This window comes from Scedosporium apiospermum (assembly GCF_000732125.1).
Source record: "Scedosporium apiospermum strain IHEM 14462 chromosome Unknown SEQ_SAPIO_0165, whole genome shotgun sequence".
In the NCBI taxonomy this organism is placed as follows: Eukaryota; Fungi; Ascomycota; class Sordariomycetes; order Microascales; family Microascaceae; genus Scedosporium; species Scedosporium apiospermum.
The window spans coordinates 396,581-422,147 of NW_015971866.1; the positions used below are offsets into that span (position 1 = coordinate 396,581).

Below are 25,567 nucleotides of genomic sequence, written 5' to 3' on the forward strand. Positions count from 1 at the left end.
ACAGCTGGCCACTTGGTGCCTGGAGCCTAACGTGGTCGTGTGCCAAATCGTTCCAGCGAGTAACCTCTCACCACGTAAAATGCCAAGTGGGGAACAGGTGACTCGCCCTGTGTAAACCCGAAGCCACTGAAAGCAGACAATAGGTGTTGGGCAGTCCTTATCTTGAGGCGACTCTCTCTGAAGCGGTGAGATCAGGTTGGGTTTTTTAGGTGTACGTAACGATTGCTGCCCTATGGTGCCGACTACTGAGGAGAGAGTGAACTAAAATCGATCATTGAAGCCCCGAAAAGATCGAAACAAAAACAAAAAGAAGAAAAATAAAAGAAAAATAAAATATTCCCCTTAGACCATTGCTCGTTGCATATTCCCTCGAGTTAGATTCTTTGGTTGAAACAGCACGATGGTGCACTTGCAAGCACAAACGAGCTTACCCATGTCGGAAGAAGCCGCCGAGTCTCCTCCGCATCCACCGTCGAATGCCGAACAAAGCCAACCCCCTGGCAGCTCCGATAATGGCGAGGACCGCCCATTCAAGCCGGAAACGACGGAGGATGCACCATCCACGGCTGATCCTGACCGTGTCATTTGTGAGGGTTGTGAGAACGATGGTGAAAAATACTGCGGTAAATGTCGCCAGATTCTCTGCACAGAGTGTTGGGCCGGATTGCCGTTGCATCGTCGGAACGACCCTCGTCATCCAGTTATCCCATATGAGCAATAGTAAGAACACCCGATTCCCTCTACGACCTCCTCCCCTGATTTCTTTCTTCTTTTTTCCTTTTTTTTTAAAAATTCTATCTTCAATCTCCTCCCGCGTGCGTTTCTAATTCTAAGGTTCCAATGAAATTAGCAAGCTATTCAAGGATGCAATAGACCCATCCTGGACAGAAGAGCAGTGGATGCATCACCACAAGCAAGACTTATTCACTCTCTGGTTCTCCATTGACCGACAGCAGGATGGTAAACTTGGGCTTGAGGAGTATCCTCGACTCAAACAGCTCGCTGTACAACATCGACGCGAACTATCCTTCCAGTCAGAATGTTACGCGCAGCTTGCATCCTTCATCGGCGACACCCGTGCGGGCAAGAGCACACTGATTCGCTCGTTGATGCAGCGACCATGGGACATTGAGAGTCTCAAGTCGATAGCAGCATCTTCTGTCATGCTACCGATCGTTGGTCGCGACGTCTCGCAACCGACTTCGGGAGATGTGCATCTTTACAAGGCACCACATGTGGACGCTACCCAACCCTGGATGCTCCTTCTCTATGCTGACAGCGAGGGCTTCTACGACGGCAGCCAACCATCAGCGGCAAAGGTGGCCAAGGACAGTGTATCCGCCCAACTTTCCAGGGCGAAAGCCGACAAGAAACCCGAGCATGCGGACTGGATGGAGGAGCTCTTCTCATTTTTCAACCCCGGATCTAAAAGACCCCTGAGCTCCTGGGGCAACAGGCAAAATGCAGTAAAGGAATTATTCCCGCGCCTTCTGTACAACTTCTCCGATGTCATCGTATACGCCATGCCGTCCTCGGCAACACAAAAAATCGAGGCCGCCCTGGTAAAGCTCGTCGAATGGGCGCAGAACTCGCGAGAGACCGCCGTGAATCGAGTTGTCCTACCGCACCTCATCGTCGTGCTCAATCGGTCCCCAGCCATTTCGTCTGATTGGGATCCCGCCGAAACCACGAAGAGGATTCTCACGCAGCATAAATCAGCTGCCGAGAGCAACCGGGTCCTGAGAACGTATCGCCGACTCTTCAGTCAAGTGAAAGGTTCTAACATCGAGAATTTCTCCCAATTGCTCCGATGCTGCTACTCCTCTGTGCAGTTCATCCGAGTCCCGGAGACGGCGAACCCGACCTTGTTCTCGCATCAGTTACAGCGTCTGGACTTGATGATCAAAGATGCCGCATGCGACGCCGAGAAAACGAAGACGAAAGCCAATTTCCTGCTGCCGACAAGCATTCACAACCGAATGGTTTCGATGGCTTTCGACCACTACAAGGACCGCGAAGATCAGCCCTTTGATTTCCTGGAGAGCCTATTCCTGCACAACCCGTTGAAGGAAGGTCTCTCGAGGGGTTTCTTTGAGCTGCTCAAGGCAGCCGAAAAAGCCAACAGGATGTCCGCAGCCGACATCCCGTTATCTGGGCTAGACTTCTGCTCCGCTATCACTCCTGTTATTTGCTCGACAGTTGCTATCGACGCTTGCCGGTCAAGCACCAAGTATCCTGGTCGACTTCAAGATATCTATAAGGGCAGTACCATGGATTTTCTACACGCCAACCTCCACGCGGGTGGTGCGTCTAAAACGGCGGTGACGTATCAGAAGCAGGTTGCAGAGGCCGTTGACAGCCTTTTCGATCGCGTTTGCGAGTGCGATTTTATCGGCCCGAAGGGACAGAGATGCATCACCGCCCGCCTGGCGCATGACAACACGTACCTGCACCAGGACAAGGCCGGTAAAGTCTTCTCCTACGGCACGTTCCAGTCCGAATTTGTCGACCAGTTGATGATGCGCTGGAACGACGAGATTGACGAGTCCATGCAGATGCTCGACGAGATGCAAAGCGCATCAAATGCTGTCTTGAAACCGGGACGGGAATCAGAGAGCGAAGCCCGGTACATGGTGTTTTGGGCAGCGCACTGCGCTAACCTTCGAGAGCTTTACAGCGTCATCCCCGGACTGGAGGTGCGCAGCATCGAAGCTTGTTCCTGGTGCCTGCGGGGCGACACATCTCTCTGGCCTCTCAGCTGCGGACATAAGGTGTGCTGGCAGTGTGCCCGATTGCTGGGAGACCCTGTGGCCGGCGTTACCGAAGGAGAAGTGGTTGGCATCCGAGGCTGTGATCTCCATCGAGATGAACAACGCTTTGAGGCGTGTGAATATATCGCGAGGGGAAAGGGTGGAGGGGCCATACCGAGAGACCCAGCACGAGAGAAGAAACGAAAGAGATAAATTGGATACATGATGGCATTGACTGAAGGATTCGGAAGAAGAAGATGGAGACGTGCGGTCTGATTTTATCACTGGAAGGTATAGGATGAGAAGATTAAATCTCTGAATTGGAACTAGGAAATGAGAAGACTGTATAGAATAGTTCAGTTGAAAGATATGACCGATTATTTAGCTTATACTTAGTGCAAGAATGAAAAGAAGAAAAAGAAAAAAAATTATGACCGCTCGTTTTGCAACCTCTCACCTTAACCTGGAAGGTCGTCATCCACTATAGAAACTTGGCGCCAGTAAAAGTTCCTTCCCGCAGTTACAGAGTTAATTTAACCTTTTTTTCTTTTCTCGTTGCATTGGGAGTTTTAGCCAACCGTTTCTATGTGGTTTTCTCCTTTGGGTCAGGACGTTGGCCTCCTTCTTCGTCTCTTCCTCTGCGCCTGTTAAAGCACCACTTCGGTTTCATTATGAAGAGCGCGATAGCTAAGGAGATAACAACTATCACCGCAGATATAGGCCCTTAAGGAGTGTTAGGTCCGATAATGGAATAGTGGAGGCGAGGGGGTAGCAAGGGTTGACAATACCAGCTATTTTCCACAGATCAACGGATTTACGATTCTTCTCATCCCCGGTTATCTCAATGACATTCTGGCCGAAGTATGATGTGAAGAAGGAGAGCGGTAGCTACAGATACAGTTAGCCTCAGTGCACACAACCGATAAGCATGACGTTCGTTCCACGTACGAATGTTATGGTGACAACAGTGAATAAAATAACAGCATAACCTTGCTTTGTCGTCATGCGGGCTTCGTCAAGGCTGGCCAGCTTTTGCTTAAGGTCAAGAAGCTCTAGAAACTAGTGGCGAAATTAGAGCCATTCCCGAAAATCTCCCTGCGACAGCGTACTCGGGACTGCATACTCTCCGATGTATCGTGGAGGCATCGGCCTGAAGTCTCTGGACGCGGGTTGCGTGGTTCTCCAGGCTCGAGTTCGCCTTTCTAATGGTAGTACCGGCCAAGCCTTTAATTCCTAGTGTCATGAGAGGTATACCAGCTCCTTCCTCAATTTCCAAGGTTGCGGCAGAGATATCAAAAAGCTGTACTAGAGACGATGGTGCTCCCACTACTTTGATAGAATCGAATGTGGAATTGTGGACAACAAGACCGCCGGGTTGTTGCTTGTCAGCGTTCGCCTCTCCCGGGTGTAACCGAAGCAATACATCCCGCATTGAACCTAACACCTCTTTTTGCGTATCAAGGAGGGTTCGAATCATTTTCAATTCGTCCATTATATCCGCAATATCACATGTCAGCTTCAGTTCCTCCGGCCCAAACTTTTGGCCGTTGTGGGTGTTGGACAACATTTTCTCATAGGACTCCAAAAGCTCGGTGTGACGTGCATCCTAGACTGGGCTGTCAGTTGATGAAAAAAAAAAAAAAAAAAAAAAAAAAAAAAAAACCTGTAAAGGCGACGAGAAAGCTTCGAGAATGATGGAAAGGAAAAAGAAACCAACTAGATTTGACACGGCCCACTTGAACAACTCGAAGAGGTCCTTGTGTTGGGCATTGACCTCGGTGAAGATGCTTGTCAGAGCGTATTGGACAATAAGAGCCATAAGGTGGTAAAAATCTTCACATTGCTTGGGGTCACATCCCAATAGGGAGATTGGTTCCCTAGACTGGCTCCGATCTGAATGTTTTCCAAATGGAAAACACGTTACCACGGTTGTCTTCTTGCCTTCTAAGTGTTAGGCTTGGTCCAAAGATATGAAAATGTTCACGACGTAGGATGGGGACTTGAGGGTTGAGAACCTACCGTCGCCGCCCAAAACCCACATCCAAAGCTGGTCTACTAAGAGCATGTCGCTGTCGTCAACTGCCGTTTCTCTGCCATTGTACGGTACGGACTTGGAGTCCCCACTGCCTCTCATATCTCCATGGTCAGTGTTTCGCGGCTCAGAGTTCCCGCCGCTCCATTTTGACACAGTTTGCCGCATATCACGATGGTGGGTGGTTCGCAGCCCGGGGTAGAAAAATTGATCCAACGTTCTCCGGGGATGGAAATCGCCCCCTTTCTGCGCCATTTCGGTGGCTTGTAGGTCAATTATATCTTCCCACTCTTTATATGTAGACCAGCTCAGATACGGAAGCTATATTATAGATTAACATCTCACTCCGCTGGCATTGGTGTAGACTCGACTCACATAGAGGGTGAATAACAGCTCCTCCTTTTTGCTTTCTCTTTTTGTCCTTTTGGCTGACTCCGTCCCGTTGTCTTGTACCTCCTTGAAAGAGGGTTGCATGCAAAGTGAGTGAGCCGGTTTGATCCCACTAGGAATTGTCCGTGTAGGTCGAACCCCACGAGACCAATCGTCGCGACGCTGGGCAGTCTCTCCATCATCGATGAGAATATCGAGACATTTCTACGTCCGTTATTCTCGACGCCCCCAAGGACTTTTAATGAAGATATCAGACATAATCAAAGCCATTATTACGCACCTCGACAATTCTGTAGTCATTTTTCGGTATATGGATCCATTGAAATTGCGGGCTTTGCAAGCTTCGTTGGGCATCTGACTTTAAGAGCTCATGCAAATCGCCCGGGCGTCGCTCATAACCGTTATCATAGGCAACGCCAAAGTCGTAAATCCAAATGAAGTTACTGCGGAAATGGGTCAATTGAATGATTACTCTTCCTTCGTATAAGGGAGACGCTCACTCCTTTGGAGAAGCCTGGGCATCTGAGGATGACATCTCGAGCCTCTCACGTCGCAGCGTTGTATATTAGTACTGGAAAGGATTGGGGAAAGTGATAATATATACGCGACATTGGAGAATACAGAAAACGAGTTTTCTCAAAACTGCATTCCCTGGATATAAATAAGAATAAGAACTCCCAACCCCCGTATCAGAAGAACAGGTCACTAGGAACTGCAAGGCTCGAAGCGTGACAAGTATCCTGCGTACTTCGCCAAGTGGCTGCAGGCAATTTTCCCCAACGAGCAAGGGAATGCAACCCGTCAGCATCAATCACACCAGACGCGCCTATCAAATACCATCATTTAATAAATATTGCTGATCCCTCTTATCTAGGTTGCAGGCAATTTTCTATTAACCCAGAACTACACCTGCCATCTTACTACTCGTAGTCCTATAAAATTAGAGGGCTCGCTTCGGTTGATCGACAGTTCTAAAGCCCGTCAGTTCTGAACTCCTGCCAGGAAGCTCTGGCAGATGGCTGGTGGTAGTTTATCTTCGACCCATTGCTGGCTTCGGTGTGGGATTGGGGGTGTTGGGGTTGAGGGGAGCAGGCGACTGCCAGGCTCGCATAATGGGTTACGTTTGGCGGTGATGTTAACCCGACATAGGAACAGCGAACTGGGTCTGACCATTCACCTCTAGACACATCATCAAAACATGTAACATGCACTCGTCTGTGTAAACTACAAGCAATCGTGGCAGGCTTCTGCGCTTTGGTATTTTCGTTTCCCCCCCCCCCCGCGGGCAGCTGCAGATGGCATGTACATTGTACATTACTGGGCGGCACTTACGACTCTCAGTGCCTGCCTTTTATGACTAGCGAATATCATCTAGAGGTAGATAAAGCACAAGGGCAAAAGAGAATCGAATTTCTGCGAAAGCTAATAGAATAATCAATTTCATTGTGTCGATCAAACATAAAACTTTTTTTTCACAAAAAGCCCTCGACTGTAGCCCGGGCGTTATTTCGACAAGTAGCCGCCATGAATGCAAAATCCCAAGATTCCAATTTTAGTCCTCCAAAACGAGCGAATATAAGGAGCGCGAGCATGAAAGGAAAAAAACAAACACAATTCAGACGACCACCCTCAAAAACAGTGAGAGCTTAGGGGACCAAAACCGTCAGTTCGTAAGTCTTTCCAGCCTGGATATTCGTGACCCTAGCTCCGGGAAGAATTTCATTGCCGCGGAGGACCTGGACTTCGTTGACGTCATCGGAGCGCTGGACCTCCAGGTTGAACGTGGCTCCGCGGAAGCTTCGGCTGATTTTCATGCCGTCCCAATCCTCGGGAAGCTGTGGCTGGATGCAGAGGCCCTGTGCATCACCCTTAAGACCGCAGAGACCCTCGAGGACAACCCTATAGACCCATGACACGGTGCCGGTGTTGAACAGGTGACTCGACCGGCCGGCAGTGCGAGGGAACTCGCGCCAGGCACCACGGTAGTAGTTGGGGATGTAGATTGGCAACTGTCCCCGCTGGATATAATCTTCCTCGGAAGGACCGGGCACTAAGAGTCGGAGCAGCTCGAAGGCCCGATCGGTCTCTCCGATGCTATACAAACTGTGAATGTAAAATACAGCAGCATGGTTATACACGGCGCCGTTCTCCGCGGAGCCGGCGTGCTTTTGCGTGACGCGTCCGACATCCTCGCGCATGCCGAGGTAGGCCGGGGCAAACATGACGATACCGTAGGGAGTGTACAATTGCTTCTCGATCTCTTTGAACATCTTGGTGCGCTGCTCGGGGCTCGCGGCACCACCGAGGATCGAGAAGGATTGAGGGTTGAGCCAGATGCGGCCCTGGGTATCCTTCTTGACGCCGAATTTAACGTTGTCGTCGGTGATACCCCGGCCATACCAGTCGCCATCCCAGAGATGCTTGTTGGCGGCGGCGTTGACCTCTTCGGCTCCGGAGCGGTAACGCGAAGCGAGTTTCTCGTTTCCTTGGTGCTCGCAGATTCCGGCCCAGATCTTCAGAGCGTAACCGGTGGCGAGGGTGAGCCAGCCCGAAACGCCCTTGCCCTTATAGCCGACCATGTTGAGAGGGTCGCACCAGTCGCCTTGGGCGATGTAGCTCAGGCCACGCTCGTCGCGCTCGGAGAGGAGCCAGTCCATAGCGCGGCTGAAGCGTTCGAAAACGGTGTAGTTGTCACCATTTTCCGTCTTAACTCGCTGGTTGAGGAATGCATAGTCTCCAGTCTCGGAGAGGTAGACCTCGAGGGTAAGAGGAAGCCAGACGCAGTGGTCAGTGTGAGGAACTTGGTTAATGTACTTGAGCTCTGCTCCTTCGACCAAGATGATACCATCGGGCATGGCCCCAGTTGCTTCCTGCTGAGAAAGCGCGGTAAGGAAGGCTTTGCGGGCTACCTCGGGCTTGATGTAGTTCATGCCCATGTTGTCTTGGAGGTAATTGCGTGTCTGTGGGTCGGTTGTCAACCGGTTGACGTCACCGTGGTAGTAAACCTGACGGGGAAGCCAGTTGTTAACGTAGTTGTCGAAATCAGGATCTGGGGTCTCGATCTGGAGACATCCCCTGCCGCGCTCAATATAGGCGGCATATTCGCGGGCGGATCGCTCAAAGGCTGCCTTGCTCAGATACCGCTCTTTCATGGAGCGAATCTCAGCGTCATCATAGGCGGGACCAAAAATGAAGCGGAATTCACGATGCTCTCCCGGCTTGAGGGACAAGCGGTACTGTACTACCGCAACAGGTGTCTCATATCGAGCATCTCCGCGGGACAGCTCGGAGTCTTGCAGGGCGGAGGGGGCATGCAAACCACCCTCGCCCTCGAAAGCCTGGTGCATTGTCTCCCACGAAGTGGGTTTCGTCTCGCACATGAGATAGGTCTTGTCCTTGAGATACTTGTTTTTGAAGTAGTCAGCGACCTTTTGGTACGGCGTGACACAAGAGGCAACGACGCCGCCGAGGTCCTCGCGGTACTCGGCCGATTGGTTCATCCACGACATGTACCCAATGGTGAAATAAGGATAGACGCTGACCTGGCGTTGGCGACCAGACATGTTTGTGACCTTGACGGTCCAGAGCTCGGTGACATCATGGGTGGGGAGGCCAAGTGTCATCTCCACCCGGATGCCAAGATGCTCCGTAGTCCACCGAATGTCGCTCTGGCCGGCGGAGAAGACGAATCGCTCCACGGGCCCGCGAACGGGCTCATACGGAGCCGAGAAGATTTGGTCCGTGGCCTCATCTTTGACATAGACGAAGCGGCCCGGATGGTGAGCGTAGTAATTCTGCTCCGGCTGCATGAATGTTTTGGCCTCGAGATTGGGGGCATAGGAATATTTGGCGGGCTCTGGTTGCATGAATTGGGCTGTGGCGTATCCGCGACAAGTGGCCTGGATCATCATGCCCTGGTTCCAGAGGAAGGCTCCGGCCTTGGGCATGGCAGTAGGGCTAGTGAGCTCATACCGCCGACCATCGTCGGCGGGCTGTAAAAGGGGCATTCGCGTCATATTGGGAACGGGGGGTATAAGGACGTAAGGGGGAAAAGGGGGCAAAGCCGGAATGGGACAATTAGACTTGGTGATGTTGGTGGTGGCGTGTATGGAGAGGATCTGGATGGACGGAAGAAATTGATGGTTTCGTTACTATTTTAGTAGATCTAGAGATGGAAACGAGAGACACCATCGCACATCTTCAACAGGTAAAATTGTTGAGGGAATAGAAGGCGTGGTGGAATGCATGGAACAAATCAATCCCTGCTCTTGTGTTGGGCGAGAGTGAGAAAGAGAGTGAGGGAAGTGAGTAATACTTCGTACAGTGCTCTGACTGATGAGTTCCTTCCTTGTTCCTTGCAAAAGAAAAAAGAAACAAATTGACTGCGTCACCGACGGAGAAAGAGTTCTTCCGTACCGGATTCAGTGGCCTGGCCAGTAGTCAATCGACTTTGTACTTCATCTATTCTCCTAGTCTGTTTGGATTTGAGCTTCGTATTTGGGGGAGCTCGCACGTTGTGTGATGTACGAAACCGGTTCCTCGATATTAAAGCGCATCACCTGCAGGACTTGGGCTGGGCACTTGGGGCTAGCGGCAGACAAAGCTGAAGGGGAACATGGAAAGTACCTGACCTGGGCAAATCTGGTACGGATTTTCGTGGCAAAGACTGCCGAAACCCATGCAAGGATCCTTGGCGCTGCAAATGCAGAATGCAGCCATCACGTGGGGGCGGGTTTGTTTCTTTACCGTCTCGCCTCGCCCTCCCTCGCCTCGTTTGCTCTCCATCCACGGCCACACCGGTTTTTGGTTTGTACGGAGTACTGAGGCACCTTCTTACTTGGGTCTGCAGCGCTGCATGCGAATGGTTGGTCTAGCTGCTTTGACCGTCTCGTACGGGATTACGCATACTTGTACCTGTAGGCTCACCAATAGTGGATGGCGAATATCAGATTTCGGTACATCAAATCGGACTGGGCCTGGACCGTACCAATTGACAACGGATCTCCGTTGGAATCCCAAGCATGGGGATTTCTGAAGCACCTCGTGCAGTAACTCGGACGTCTGGCAATTATGCCACTGGACCATCCCGTCCACCACGCCGGCGTGATCTCGGCCGTGAAACGGTTACATGCTCCAGCGGTGCATCCCCGCACTCCCCGCTTAACGGAGATCACGGTTCGAGAGTGGTTCAAAGTTTGGACGGTGACGTCGGAGAGTAGTAAGAGATGGGCATTTTAAGCTATGCACTAAGGGAAAAATGGAGAATTAAATTCTCCATTTTTTTTCGAAGCTACTCAGCGGAGTTGACCCCATCAATCCCAACATTCTGGTGGGGGGCACCATGTGCTAAAGTCGGATTAGGTTTAGGGCATATGTCAGCCCTAGAATAGCGTGCTGCAACTGTCCTAGTGTGCTTCAAGTCCCCTGCAAGCCCCCGTTCTCAGCGTGCTCAAAGCGTGCTGGCGCGTTGGCGTGTTGCCAGTTGGCAACCAGTAGGAAACCGTCATGTGACACTAATGTATGACTAAGTCGTGCTAACGGAAAGCCGGCCCGAAATTGCAGAACCAATCTTTGGACAGAACAATGATTTGAAGCGGTGTCGAAAGTTGTGGGAGTTGGAAAGGGGCGTGTTGCGGCGCCACCGCCTCCTCGCCTATCCGTGGGCTCGGGAAGGAAACTATGCAATGATGTAGATTAGTTTACTTCGTAGTTTCCCGCCTTCAGATGATATTTTCCTCGCTTTGGCACTTCCGATCTGGGTTGGCTCGCTCCACCTTCCGGCATGGAAGTTGTCTGAGACCGGCGCCGAAGAGCCCCAGCTGGCGGTGTTCGGGAATTGGCCGCGGGCCGGCGGTCATAAACTAAATTGATGGTTTGACCAACCGCGTGATGTGACGTTGGCGTCACCAGACTTTGAGGCAGCCGCAAATGTGAATACACCACCTTGTACCAACCGAAGAAAACGAGGGAGAAGCGCTCGAGGCACCGAGAAGTAAAATATCGGAATATATAAGAAATAATTAGTGACGATACTAATGGCAATAATCTCTCAATTCCTACTCCGTAGTATCTGCTTACCCTTAAAGAGGCACCGTGAGATCAATGCTGGGGCTCAAAACAAACCACCTCGGACGAAGAGACTCGGCTTTCCAAGTAAATATTAGAATGTGTCTCCAAGGTTCAGTCCAATTCTCTCCTCCTTTTTTCTTTTTCCTTTTCGTTTTCTTTTCCTTCCTTTCCCCCCCTTTTTCTATTTCTTTTCCTTCCCCCCTTCTTTCTCTCTTCTTTTTCCCACCTTTTCAATCTCTCGGCTCCCTGCACACAATCGTCAGCGACCGATCCTTGAGCTAGCGGACGCTATCGATTGATGTCTCGCTTCTACCTGCTAGGAAGAAAATAAAATGGTCTGCAAGTTTCCTTTTGTATTTACGTTTGTTTCACCCCAAGCTGCCCCGCCACCCCAGCACGCTGATAAGAGTAGAACAGTCGGTGAACAAATCCGGTTGAGATTGCATCCGTAAAACGTAATTCAAGATCACGATCACGAGCCTGGATCGTGACCATCTGACTCGTCAGAATATTATCTCTAATCCCAAAATTTTCAACAACCCTACCGTAAGCATCGACGGCGATCAAAAGATATGTCCAGGTGTTAATACCATCGTCGTCTGTTGATGTAGGCTGGATCGCCATCGTCGCTCTTTTTTCCGCTCACGACGGATTGGCATATTGAAGCTTAGCAGTCTTCCAGGTCAACGCATCTTGTTCTCCGCTCAGAACGTCTTCATCTATTAGAACGATGGGCGGACATCACATAATGCCGATGAAGACAGTAAAGTAGATACCGATCTAAAGGGAGATGATATGCCACGCGCTTCCGACTACGATGGCGTTGGCGCGCGACGGTGGACAGCACGGGTGGCAAGCATGTCCCAAGGGGCGTCCGGAGATATTAGACATTAAAGACCACGTCTTGTCTTTCGGCCCTCTCTTCGCAGACTGAGCGAGACATCTAGAGTAATAACTTAGTAATGCCGACTTTCCTCGCTGCATGATGTGTGTTGATAAAGACTGCCAGTAGCCCTATCAATCACGAGATTACGTTATATATTCGATGTCATCTTTCCGAAGTCGGTTGTGTATTACTTTCTCGCTTGTCATTTTCCCACATTTGAAGGCATTGAAGGCAAGGGCATTGCTTCTTCCTCGCACCTCGTCTCTGTACGACCATAAACAAAGCGAGCCTGGACGTAGGGCCATAATGATGCCAGCATCACAGGGGCCATGAGCTCCTCCATGCATTCTTTCAATTGAATGTCACGCATATAGATCGCCTTCTAACAAATGGATTTGGACCCAGCACCCTTGGAATGTCATATCTATGGCCTCGACATGACAGTTGGACACCAAGCATTCTCATCCCCACGTGAAGGATGTGCGGATGTGGTGCGAAACGCAATTCAAGGGTATTCAACCTCCCGACAGACACGTGAGAATCCGAAACTGAGTGACGATTATCTTTGCAAGCTGAGAACTAGTGGCCTTTCAAGCCTCATTGTAGGCAAGGATTCTGACGAAGGCGCTTCGTAGACAGTTTTCCGATGGAATATCTCGACGGAGACATTCCCGCTTCCCATCGATCTCATCCATAAGCTACATACTATTTCCCTTCAATGTTGCCATGGACACCGAATTCTAGTTCGGAAGGGCCTCGGTCCCTCTGAGACCCAACAAGGTGGAGTCAATCTCTCTTCCCTCTCACACCCATCCCTCCCGTGCTCGGAGAAGAACGGCAATTGATCCATTTGTTTGCCCATGATGGCCGTACGCATTCTCATCTGTTAGTGTGAAGTCCCGGTTATTTGCCTGCCAGATCCGCCATGCTTCTTCAATGAATCTCACTATGGTTTAGAACACACAAACTCGATAGATTTAGGGTTACTCCGTGCCCATTTCCTAATGAGTTCGCTCCACCCACAGATAGAAAGCGTGGGTGTATGGCCTACTCTCTCTCGAAACAACTTAGGAAGTGCTAAATATGGTTTGCAAGATAGCGTCTACCTTAGGGATAAGAAACTTAATGCAATCGCTCCTCTCATTAATAGTTGCCTCTCGGTACATTCTTCTCGACGTTGGTCCCATCCTTCATGTAAGACGGAGGCATCTCCGTGATTCTTTCATTCCCAGCTACTCGGTTCCATTTAGACATCTTTCAGGCTACCTATCAGAACATGATTCGCCTCCTCGGCCCTGGGATTTATATCCTAGTGTTCCTATTCAACCGCCGAAGTCCATGGTCAAGCCATCACCTCTGCTGGGATGGACATGGTGTGAGCGCAGTGCTTGCATCTTCAACGGCACCTGAATCGTGCTCGCCACACCAATATTTATTCGTAAGGGAGCCAGCTTTGTGACTATTCGGCGGTGCGTTCAGTCTTCGCAACTACACCGCAATACTCCACAATTGGATATAGACTGGCGGTTGCCAGCATTTAGGGGTGAGCCTCATAGGCTTGGGTGATGAACGGGACGCGGGAGCTCCTAGTAAGCTGATTTCAATGGAGTCAAGAGTGTGGACTAAGTGACATGGATGGTGGCCACAGCTGTTTGAGGTTGAAATTTGAGTTTGAGACCCATTGATGTTCTGTATGGGCCACGGAAGCGCCGTTGGGATTCCTCCTGAAGTTCTTCTCAGCCCATCAAGAGGTTCGAAGCATGGGAAATTTGGTTCAGCCGCTGACAGCTGACAAATTTGGATGCGAAAGAAGTTCAGAATTAGGCTAGCCTACATTAGCGTCCATAAGCCGTGACCCAACCAAGACACTGGGGCAAGATGGCGGAGTGGTTAACGCGTTGGCCTGCTACCAGTAGTGAGCCAATCCCTTCGGGGGCGTGAGTTCGAATCTCACTCTTGTCGCTTTCCTTTTTGATGGGATTATCTCTCCTCTTTTTCATCTCTCCAGATTACATCAAGCTCTTTCCTTCTCTTTCTCTTTTTGCCATCTTTTTACTCCCCTTTCTCCTTTCCCGTTAATAAAAATATTACACCATCGTAGAGTAACTCCTCAGTTGTGTGGACTTATCTCGGCGGTGGCGGACTTGTTGGACTTGAGAAAAGGAGTGGTGTCACCATATTTAGAGACAACAATGATACTTCATCTCATTCGGATCTCGAATTAGACAAAATTCTCCTCCCTTGAATCTAGTATTTCACGAAATATTTTTTTTGTAAATTATAGAAGTCAACTACATAACTTCCCAATGCGATCTCAAGAACTGCCACTCCCTTAAGCATAGAGAAAATGCCTTAGCAACATTATATATATACAAACAAGACAAAAAAGAAAAGAAAATAATCCAACCTCCTAATGCAAGTCGTCGATTTTGCCAGTTCCGGCCGTGAAAGAGGCGTTGGGAACCCGACATAGTAAACCTAGGCCCCGGTGGGTGCGCTCCCATCGAAGGTGATTCCGCGACCATCGCCGGATCCAGGAACAGTGACGGTAATACGCTCAGTCTGAGTCCGAGTCACGGTCGACCCGCCCCTCGTGACGGTGACAGTTTCACCATCGCCCGCTACTGTCACAGTCCTGACCCGAGTTACAGTCTCGCCTTCTCCTGCTTCCGTTACAGTCCTGACCTGGGTAACAGTCGCGGCTTCGCCCTCGACGGTGGCGGTCCTGACGCGGGTCACTGTCTCGGCCTCACCCTGGACCGTTACAGTCCGGATTTGCGTGAGGGTTTCGGTCGCTGTCCGTGTCCTGATGACCGTCGACGCCTCGGCGGTGATAGTGACCGGGTCAGCAGTAACGGTCCTAGTCCGGGTGATAGTCTGGCCTTCAGCTGTTACCGTAACTTGGTCCTGGGTGACAGTCCTAGTTCGGGTAACGGTTTCAGCCTTAGCCGTCACGGTGACTGGCTCCGCAGTGATGGTCCTCGTGCGAGTGATGGTCTCGGGAACCACCTCGGAGACTGTCTTCGTCCTGGTGACGTACTCGGTAGACACAAGGCCGCCCTCCTCGGTCACGGTAACGTATTCAGTAGAGACTAATCCTCCAGCCTCGGTCACAGTCACGGTCTCAGTAGACACGAGACCGCCTCCACCAGCGGTAACTGTCGTTCGGACATACTGAGTCTTTGACACTGGGACTGACTCGGTCTCGGTCTCGGTCGTGGTTATAAATTTGACGCGTGTCGTGTCACACTCTCCCACAGGGGCTGATGCTATAACTGTCTTGGTGACAGTGGCATTTTCTTCGACTGTTTCGGTCACCGTACGTGTCTTCGAAACGGGAACCGTCGTTAAACCGGCAGCGGTCGTCGTCACGTATACAATGTGTGTGATGCCGGCGCCCCCAACTCTATCGGTGACGGTCTCAGTAACGGTGACGGTCTCGGGCTCACTGTCATTCGGTCCCAGGATGACAGTTGTGGCGGCCCCACCGCCAACGGTCTGAGTCACGTAGACATTTTTCGTGATGGTGACTGTAACTGTCCGGTCTTGTGCCAGCACTGGGACAACGGCAACCGCGAGTGCCACAAGGTTACGAAGGCTGATCATCTTTGTCACGGAGATGGGTCTGCAGCTACAAAGAGCTGGGTAAGAAGTGGTATAAGGGAGTGTCGTGGGGATGGCCTCCTGTTTTGCGTAGACAGCAAGTTTGACGTCTAGCGTCTAGACCCTAGACCAATCGAGGGGTATATGGGAAGGGAGAAGCACTATATGCTCGGTGTCTGAGATGCAAGATTACACAGAAATCCTGGGACGCAGCGCGGGTGAGCAAAGGGCGGCCCCTCCTTTAAGTCAAAATCTGATTCTACTAAGGTGGATATGACGGCGGTATATAGTGGTGTTGGGCCCAAACATAGAAGTTTTCATTCAACCACGCATAGGCTGCAATATTCTTCAATCCGCAAAGAAAGAGCCCCCGCTATTCCTCGCGGCTCGTGTTCCCGGCCCGCTCGAAATCAACCATAATCATGGGACCGTCCTCGGACTCCATCTCTTCAATCGGTTACGTAGTTTGGTTCCTGCAAGAACTCGACTCCGCCCACCGCATATGGGGCGATGGATCGGAGTTCTGTCCAAGCAACAAGTAGGAATAGGAAAAATGAGCCAATGGGTGGAGATTTCCCATCTTATTAACTGATGGGTAATGAGGCAAGATGGTGCACACCGGGAAGCGAAGGGCACCTCTCGTTCTCATCTGCTGTAGACTCGTACCGGTTTCTCCGCCGCAAGTGAAAGAAGTGTAAACGAAACCCTGGAGGCAATCGTCCCGTCCCAGTGATCTCTCGTGGAAGAATGTCATGCAATTTGACCGGCAGGTGGGGGAGCGACTCGGTTAAAGAGCGATAATCTAGAGCGGCAGGATACTCATTATCAGATACGAGTTATAGATCAACAATTTTTGAATTCAGCCAGCGAAAATGGGTGGAGTAATTAATCGTCTTCTTCCGGACATGGCCGGGTCCCCAATCGGGTACGTCGAGTTCACACCTCCCGACAGAAACTCACGCGTTTTTCACCTGCAGAAACACAGGGCCGCCTGACAGGGGAATCTGTTTTCCCATCTATCGTGCAGAAGAGGATGGTTATAAATAGAATCGACAATATTAACGAGGTTGAATATGTTGTGTCAATGGTGTAATTGCGAATAAATCCTCAAAGACACCGACCGAGCCATCGGTTTGAAATGGAAACCAAGCGGAGGTGGGCTTCACGGGAAAGCCTATTTATAAAAATTTTGTAAACATCAACGGAGATGTCTCGCAACCGAGCCACGCATCCTACCGGGTTTCGGACCGTCGTGGTTAAAAATGGAGAGTGTCAACTGTCCCGAGACACCATCGTTTGCTGATCGACACTTAAGTCCCTAACTTCTCAGTGTTGCTTGACACTACTGGAAATGGATTTAGCGGGGATTTAAAGTCGTGTAGATTGTCTAATTCGGTGGGAGGGCGAGACTAACCTAGATGATGGCCGATATCCAAGAAAATGCAAGCTTTCATATGGCGAGAGCCCGAAGCGGCGTTGACTGGTAGGATCAACGGGAATGCTTTTAGCTAGTAGGCGCTCCGTGATAAAGGCTATGGTAGTAATGGGAAATCTCTGATCTTCCTAAAACGCGGACCGCAGTTATCCTACCAAAGGTTTGCCATATTTTTGATCGTAGGGATAGAGAGTAGGAAGAACACCTCATCGAGGTCTAAGGACGAATCATTCCGAAGTCTGCCGTAGAAACAGGGTCGGTCGAGCTTAGTGACATATACTCGATGGGGTCGTTTGAAAATTAATTCGCGTTATGTAAATCTGATTCTTCTGAACCCACACGATCGTGCTTCGTACTTCAGCAGAGAACTGCAAACGAGGATGTTAGGAAAGTAATGGAGTTGGATGATGAGCAGTCGAGTGAGGAGGTTGGTTGGAGATAGGAATTAGGCCACTCCCCTTACATCAGATTGTTTAACAGCTTGGACAGTGTGTTTGTCCTCTCGGTGTCAAGATAGGGCCCAATGGTTGTGTTAGAGGCGGGCTGGAGCGAGTGGTTAGGGATGCCGAGAGTCATGAGCATGATGAGGCAGAGCGTACTCTGAAACGTAAACCCCGGATATTCGTTGCTGTTTCTGGTTGCTATTTCTAGTTGTTGAGGGCTGGGAACTGAGAAGTCTACATATGGCCAAGCTATCCAGCGCGTTTTTATGCGAAATACTAAGTAGAAATGCTTCTGAGCTACTTCCTTCCCGGGCTGGCAGGCCCTACGATTATCATCACAGCCTTGCCCTTACTCCAGAGTCTTTTCACATGCCCTTAGGCAAGCCCTCGTCATCAGTTTCAGACCGCCACCAGCATTTATTTATCTTAACGTACCTGGTGCATGCCTGCTTCCACCTCCACTGCTCCAGGCTCCTCATGCCTTGCCCCATGGGACTGCCGTCACGAACGCTACGACCTGTTTCCAACTGAGATCGCGTCTCATCTCGTCGAAGTTGACATTTGAGATTAAGTGCCAACGAAAATTTGGCAACACTTGGTCCAAACATAAACATCACGACCCAGATATATCATCCTAAAACGCCTTCTTCCATCCACATTCTATCCTCAACCCACATTAAACACCTCAACTTCTTCTATCCAAATTCTATCCTCAAACCACATTAAACACCTTCTTCCATCCGAATTCCATCCGCAGCCCACATTAAACCCCTTTCTTCATCCAAATTCTATCCCCAAACCACATTCTTCGATCACCCTTCTACCTCACCGCACCTAAAACCTGCCTTTCAAAGTTTGTCAACGCCAGGTCGTCAGCAATGGCCACTCATGAACATGAGTCGCGGGACTACCCCAAAGAAAAGGCTGGTAGCCCGCCCGTGCCGACACCCCCGAACGAGATCGACGACTACACCGAGGATCGTTTGCGACAGGGCCTCCTATTTGCTGATATGATGCTCCGCAACAAGCAAAAGCGAGTGTCTCCGCTAACAGGGCATTGTCTAGCTATTTACGCCGCTGCGATTGGGGCCGTCCTCGAAGAAGATTTTGAGCACGACGATGAGAAGAATAACCTGCTTTCCACCATTATGATGTATGAAAGAGACATCCAGACGAAGGTTTTTCTTCGTGGGCCGGATGGCGAATATCAGGCAGATTTGATTGTAAGCCTGGTGCGGCTCAGAGCTTCCGAATTGTGGGCGAGATATCACCCCTATGTGAAACGTACAGGTGTTGGAGGTTGTGCGCATTGGTATCGCTTCTACGACTACTGGAAAGGCGTGAATGATTCTATTGGCCAGGAGCGAACTTTCTGGGCCAGAAGGACCTTGCGGGACTCAACTGTGACGGATGACGATGTCAAGACGACCCTGGCGATCTACAATGCATGCGAGCATATGGCCATCGATTTTAACAACGTTCTCCAAGTCATTGCAAGATGCGCAAACCGCCTCGGATATGGCTCAATCTTGCAACATGTTAAGCTAGGTAACTGGCACATTGTCAGCGAAACATTCGCCAGGGACCTGAGGGAGACTCAGTCGATCATCACATCGAGGATTGCCTATGCCGTCCCCTTCTTTCAAGCAATCATACGAACCGTGATCGATGAATATTTTGATACAGAGGGAGACTACGACAACTTCTATCTCTGGTCCCTCAAAAGATCGTCGGTGGAGACGTGTAGGGATATGAACAACGCCGAGACCGGAAATGGTACGGCAACGAGGGAGGCCGAGAAGCTACAGAAGGCATCCGAGAAGCGAGTCGAGGAGATCCTTGCCCAGAATTCTCTGCCACACTTGAAATCTGCTTTAACCCCCCCTTCCCAGCGCACCCCTCCTGTTTCTGGCCAGTCGTTGAAACGGCCACTTTCTTCAACGGAATGCGAGGAGAGAGTGGGTAGGTACAAGCGCCAGAAGCAGGCTTGGAATGCCCTCGTTGGCCTTCACCAACGAACATCCGACAACTTGAAGAAGTACAAGTTCGAGTATGGGTCGGCTGAGCTGCCTATCGACTTTGAGACCTGGGATTCGTTGACGGTGCGTCACCATGATAATGGCCAGCGTCAGGTAGTGATTAAGGAGGAGAAGGAGGAGTGATAGTGCAGGATTCGGTTTGGTGGAATTTCATCGGGTTTAACAACTCCTTTTCTTTAAGAGACAAAGCAAGAGCGAAGGACACGGGGTAGTTGGTAGTTGGTAGGAGTTTAGTTGGCTTCTTCGTCTTTATTGAAGCTTTCCCAAGTCCAAAGCGTTCTATAACCGGCCGGAACAGCCCTGGTCCCTTTAATCCGTCTCCAGTCGTAGTATTCTACACATTTCATTGGTTACCAATTCCAAAAAATAACTTTTATAACGTCATACGTCCTGCTATCCACTACACATAGACATATTCCTGCGAATGAACTTGAATTCAGAGGCAATGGTGGCCGGGTTGTTGTGAGACAACGAAGGAGAAGGAGTCCTCGGTCATATAAAAACCGGGAAGTCGATTGCTAAGCGAGCGGATCATTTTTCTGGTTCATTGCTACATACACAGCACGCCCAGAGTGACGCCGAGCATTGATGCAGAAAACTTCCCTGAGCTGTTCGTCAAGTTCCAGTTACCACCGCTGATAACCTAAATACCAAGCACATGTTTAGTACCCGTGAATTATGATCGCTCTTATCACCCACATCGTATCTCGTACAGGCCTGTTGTTTCCTTGTTTGTCGTCTTCTATACTTCCAATGTCTCTACAAGTACATGTCGCGTCAATGGTGCGGTTGAATCCGGCCCCACCTTTGAGGTGTGACGGGTCTCAACTCTGATTCGGCTGAGCCTTGACGGCATGGCATTGAGAGCTGGCTATTCGTTACTTACAAGCAGGTGTGTTTACATCCAGGCAGCAGTGTTTGCGCTGGGGCAGGACCTCACACTCATGGGCTCCTCCTTCCGAGCATAAATACGGGTTTCTCCCCGGGGCAGGTTCTCTCTCCTCCCTTCATCATTTCCCTACCTCAATCTTTACGCAGGCGCCCCTAATAGGTTAACTTCGAGTGCTACTTAGGAGACGGTGTTCTGCCAAATTCTTCTTCGCCTATTCACCCTGTTACGCTGGATGCCCCCGCACCTCTTTTTCCCCCTTTCCCCCGTGGTGTTTGCTTCGGATATTTTAACCATGGTGTTCCTCCGCTTTTACAGAGTCCAAGACGATGAGTCGAGAGTTCGTCTTAACCATCGCGGCTTCTTCGCTGAGGATGATTGTCGCATGTCGTTTCAATGGGCACACCACCGGACGTCCCCTTATCTGAGAGGGAGACTTACAAAGGCCCTAGGAAATCATGAGGATTGGTCCTGCAGAGAGCCATCTCCATTTATCTCTACGTATTTTGACCTGGACGCTGCTAGACGGGAGGCAAGGCGTAGAAGAGATCAGTATAGGACGGAAAGCGCTGCCCTCTCGCGGAGCGTGAAAATCTACGAAATTGCCTTCCATCCCGATGACTCCTGGGAAGCCGGACTTCAGTTTAGAAAAGTACCTGGCCTCGCAGATATGCTCGGCGTCGACCTGTCTCACGTTGGAAATAATGCCGATCACGAATATATTTTTCTTCACCACATTCCAAGGTGCTTCATTAAGCGGAGACTTGTTCGGTTCTAATGACAAGTTGATTGTCCCCAAATTTTCAAGTGAATCTCGCTGGATATTTATGGCACTTGGGATCAAATACTTTGCGTTTCATGCCAGTGAGCACCACAAAAGCTATTGGCAAGTAAGGCTCCGATCCCCTGCGGGGCATCGACAAGTTCTATTCTCCGAGGAGGTCCAGAGTTCATCCTCGAATTCCCCTAGTCCACGAACAAGTTTAACTACAGGATGAAACGAGATGGTATGGGATTCACGTCGGATGTGGGGTGGATAATAACATTGAGATTGCCGGATGTGATTTGAGAAGTTGAATATGGCTTGGAATCAGGATCGAGGCTCACAGACAGTGATGAAAGGAGATATGACACCTTATAAAATGTTAGCATTGCAATTTCTTTTTTTTTTATCGTAACATTGACGTCTTACCGCTTAGAAAGAGCCTTCCCGTCTTCGCATCGTGCACGACAGTGGTAGCACCAGGGAGCGTACCGCCCTCGCCATCTTCCAAGACCTTCTCCCAGGAGTGCGTTCCATTCTTGGCCTTCCGAACGCGTATCACCGTGGATCGAGGCTTCGAGTTGTACGGGTCCTTGAAAGACTGTAGAATCTCGATTCCTTTCGGGAACGCAGCCGCGTAGATGTCGCCCTTAGCATCCACAGAGAGATTGTCCAGGCCGTAATTGATAGGTATGTCCTCTACCTTCTCGAGACCGTTGGTCCCTTCCGCAATGCGGTAAACTTGAATGCCTCCATACATGGAACCCGGAACGTAAACGAACCCGTCATGTTGCGTTAGCCCGTTAGGATACTTGTGACCCTCCGAAACAAGCTTACACCCGCCGTCCACAGTGCAGAAAGCCACATTGCCGGTTCCCAGGAGAGGCGACAGGTGGGATCGTATCCCAACCTTCTGGAGGCCGTGATCATTGGTGATGTAGAATTGTTTGCTGTTTTCGTTATTGGCGAGGGCGATGTTGTTAGGTGTGGCGATGTTGGGATCCGCGACGGTGTGCAGGTGCGTCATGGTCTCCGCGTCGCGGCCGCGGACCTGGAACACCTCAATAGTCGAGTTACCACCCGTGACGGATTGATCAGAGGCAATTTTCCCAGTAGAGTCTAGCGAAGGGCGCATGTTGACAAGGAGCAATTCAACGATGCTCTCCTCATCCCCTTCACTTTTTTCTCCTTCGCTTGCAACATCCAGACCCGCGATGCCAGTGAGGTCGAGCAATCCATCTCCAGCGGTGCCGGCATACCCAGAGGTCTTGAGAACATTGTACTTGAAGGAGGTTCCCGCCGGAGAGTCAATTTGAAGGGCGATCACGGCATCCTTCTGGGAGCGCCCAGATAAGTTGAAGTGATCATTGCTTGGAAAGAAGGTGGAGTTAGGCACATCCCTGTGGGGCGTATAGAGATTGGATGAAACGGGACGGGATGTGCTCTTAGCCTCTTACCTCGGAAACCAGTGCGTTCGGCTCATCACGTCAGAACACGCGAGGTACAGCACTCGCGTTTGCTCGGAGAGCCACATGTCCTCGCATCCCTGAAGATGGGGGTCACTGTCGATTCGGCGGCACTCATAGGGAAAGTGGGATAAGGGCTGGAACTCCTTTCCGATGCCCAGGCCTAGCCACACCGGGTCCTTGAGGAAGATCTGGAAGCCAATGGCGAACAGGGCGACGAGAGGCAAGCCTAATGTCGTAAGAGCACCCATATTCAAGTCAGGGTTTCGGTTTCAAAGGCGTCAGCCCAGTATGTCGAAAAAATTCACACGCTGGATGCTTCGGATGCTCGAGGTATTAATCCTTGTTCCTTGAGCCAACGTTAAATAGCGCCTTACATATAAGGCGTAATTTAATCCATTGAATGAAGAAATCATACCTCCCCATTTGGTCGTAAATCGTAATGGTCGAAGGACGGCGGGGACTGAATGATCAATGGGAATCTGCATCGCACAGTGTCACAAGAAGAGGAAATAGAAGTAATGTGAAACAAGAAATGTGATATTGAGAAGAAAGATAAAAGAACGACTTCTGAATCCGTCCCTTTCGGAGCTGCGAGCCAAAAAAAAAAAAAAAAAAAAAAAAAAAAAAAAACAACCGTCTAACTCCCCAAGTATTCCTTCTTCTAGGTTCGTGGGAACCCTTCTTCCCTTATATGCGTGTAAGCGAGGTTGGATGTGTAGCTTCGTATACTCTGCGGTGACTGCCTTGAAACATCAAAGGCCACCGTTTCAACAGTTTATCAACACCTTACACCAGGTAATCAGCAATGGATACTCCCGGACGAGAGGCCCAATGTTCCGCCTCGAAGTTAGCAACCTGTCAATTGTAAGAAGCTGGAGAAGATGCATTGCTGGCGGCTCTTTTCCAGGAAGACTTTAACGACGTCGAAGAGAATGAACGCCCTTGAAAGTGGGCTCCTTGTCGCACATAGCCGCCTGTCTCAGTTGCTACGAATTGTACGAAATCCCGCGTGACCTCGACCCCCTGTACCAGAAGTGTTTGCCTCGATGTTCACGAATGGGAATCAGCGGAAGGGCGGGGATTTGGTGAACTGGAAACGGGGCTGAATGTCTGTGGGTCTTTCGGGAGGGCTCGGAGTCGGTGAGCTCGGACAGAGGGGAAGGAGAGGAGGAAGAATGGGAAGCTGAGAAGGGAGAGTGGGAAGAGGAGTGAGCGGGAAGGCAAAAGATAAAGGTGAGCCAATGGTGCCTTACTCGGAGAGCACAGGACATCTACACAGCTTGCAAAAGACTCCCCGTTCTCGACATCAATTCACCAAATACTTGGCAGTTATCCAGTGAAAAGTCTTGGCTGCCTCGCGTGAAAACCCATCCGGGGGATGTTAGTCCACGCACGTGACAAAACTTGGAGACGAGAAGACGCCATGCTCGAAAGGCCATCCATCACGACTTAGCAGGGTCCTTGAATCTTCCTCGATCCAGACTCTCCGGAGTCTAGCTCTCTTGCGCTCTGACAGTTGCTTCCTATTATTGCTACCAGAAACCCGCATGGGAACCACATCCTAGTTCTCCACGGTTAATTGGTGGACGGCTTCGTAGTGTCAACGTCTATGGACAGGCTACGTTCTCAGACTATCGAAACTGAGCTCCTCAAATTAAGATCTAGCCCGGATAGGTAATATGGGAATGTGGGTTACCAATGCTTCATTGCAGGTGCATTGCATTGGAGCCTGGGGCCAGGTTTAAGGTGCATCATTACATGGCAGGGCAGCGTCAACACCAAGACTTAACGGTATGGCACCAAGGCAAGCAATGCACAGGTTGAAGAATGATCTACATATATGTACGGAGTAGACACTAGACACCCGGGACCCCGCAGTTCAATATTCGAGTTAGAGTCTTCCTTCAAGGTTCTCTATTCCCCTAGTCCAAGACCCGGGTCAAGACAAATCCCCGATTCTAGAGTCCACCGATCCGCGACAATGGTCAACCGAAGAGCGAAGTCCCATATCATGCCATGAATATCACTTAGTTTGCGGGACCAACCTGCCTAGTCTCAATATCGAGTACTTCGTAGAGAATAGCATAGACAGCTACGCTTCGACACCAAGTCAGGAAGGAAATTAGCCTCGAATTGTTTGCATAAGCTCATGGAGCTCTATCACAAATGTGGTGTAGCGCTATGAACGGAATAGTGTACTCCTCGACTCGGGAAGGGGGGCATCGATCGTTCTAGACCACGACGATCAGACACCATTCCTAGCTGATAGAGAGGAGGAGGTTCGCTAACATGTGCCCTCGAGCACTCATTTCCGAGCATATCTAGCACATAAATGGGTGGTTAGAGCCTGCGCGACGCTGCATTTGGCTAGATGATTCGCAACGGAAACCTCCATCTTTGTATCTTCGGCCTCCAACTGGCTACAAAAGAGATTGATAGTTTAAAGCCTCATTGGGATGGTGATGTTCCCTTCATTTCTCCTTGCCTGGCTAGTTACCAAGGAGGAAGCGGGGAAGGAATCCCACGTGGCTTGGTCCCTGGGAGGTCCATCGGAATGCACGAGAAGCAGGGGCAGGGATCCCATTCAATCCCATTCCGTGCTCCAACTTCATCGGCTCCTCCTCGTCCTCGCGGTGTCGTCCTTGACGACGGGCAACGGTAACGGGCGTCGGAGATCGTCGATGGATCTTGGCGGCTTCGGAGACTGCTTGATCGCGCCCGTTTTGCAGAGCTTGGACTGTTCCTTCGGAGCTTCCAGAGCAACGCGAGAATTCCGCTGCATTGGCGCAATTTGCTTTC

The 25,567-nt window shown here is 50.4% G+C and overlaps 3 protein-coding genes and 3 pseudogenes across 3 annotated transcripts; 2 read left to right on the forward strand and 4 right to left on the reverse strand.

Moving 5' to 3' along the window:
• Positions 1 to 400: 400 nt before the first annotated feature.
• Positions 401 to 2,963, forward strand: SAPIO_CDS10284 (uncharacterized protein; the record flags this gene model as incomplete). The annotated part of the gene is made up of 3 exons (XM_016783897.1): positions 401 to 720; positions 851 to 1,769; positions 1,833 to 2,963. The coding sequence occupies 3 exons, from the start codon at positions 401 to 403 to the stop codon at positions 2,961 to 2,963; spliced, it is 2,370 nt and encodes a 789-aa protein (XP_016638740.1).
• A 492-nt stretch (positions 2,964 to 3,455) lies between these two features.
• On the reverse strand, positions 3,456 to 4,317 carry SAPIO_CDS10285 (uncharacterized protein; the record flags this gene model as incomplete). Its single annotated transcript, XM_016783898.1, has 3 exons — positions 3,456 to 3,638; positions 3,699 to 3,809; positions 3,874 to 4,317. The coding sequence occupies 3 exons, from the start codon at positions 4,315 to 4,317 to the stop codon at positions 3,456 to 3,458; spliced, it is 738 nt and encodes a 245-aa protein (XP_016638741.1).
• A 2,501-nt stretch (positions 4,318 to 6,818) lies between these two features.
• Positions 6,819 to 9,188, reverse strand: SAPIO_CDS10286 (annotated as a pseudogene; the record flags this gene model as incomplete).
• A 5,417-nt stretch (positions 9,189 to 14,605) lies between these two features.
• On the reverse strand, positions 14,606 to 15,733 carry SAPIO_CDS10287 (annotated as a pseudogene; the record flags this gene model as incomplete).
• A 2,753-nt stretch (positions 15,734 to 18,486) lies between these two features.
• Positions 18,487 to 19,770, forward strand: SAPIO_CDS10288 (annotated as a pseudogene; the record flags this gene model as incomplete).
• Positions 19,771 to 21,626: 1,856 nt separating this feature from the next.
• SAPIO_CDS10289 (uncharacterized protein) lies at positions 21,627 to 23,016 on the reverse strand (the record flags this gene model as incomplete). The annotated part of the gene is made up of 3 exons (XM_016783899.1): positions 21,627 to 21,670; positions 21,729 to 22,669; positions 22,757 to 23,016. 3 exons carry the CDS (start codon positions 23,014 to 23,016, stop codon positions 21,627 to 21,629), a joined length of 1,245 nt encoding a protein of 414 aa, XP_016638742.1.
• Positions 23,017 to 25,567: the final 2,551 nt, after the last annotated feature.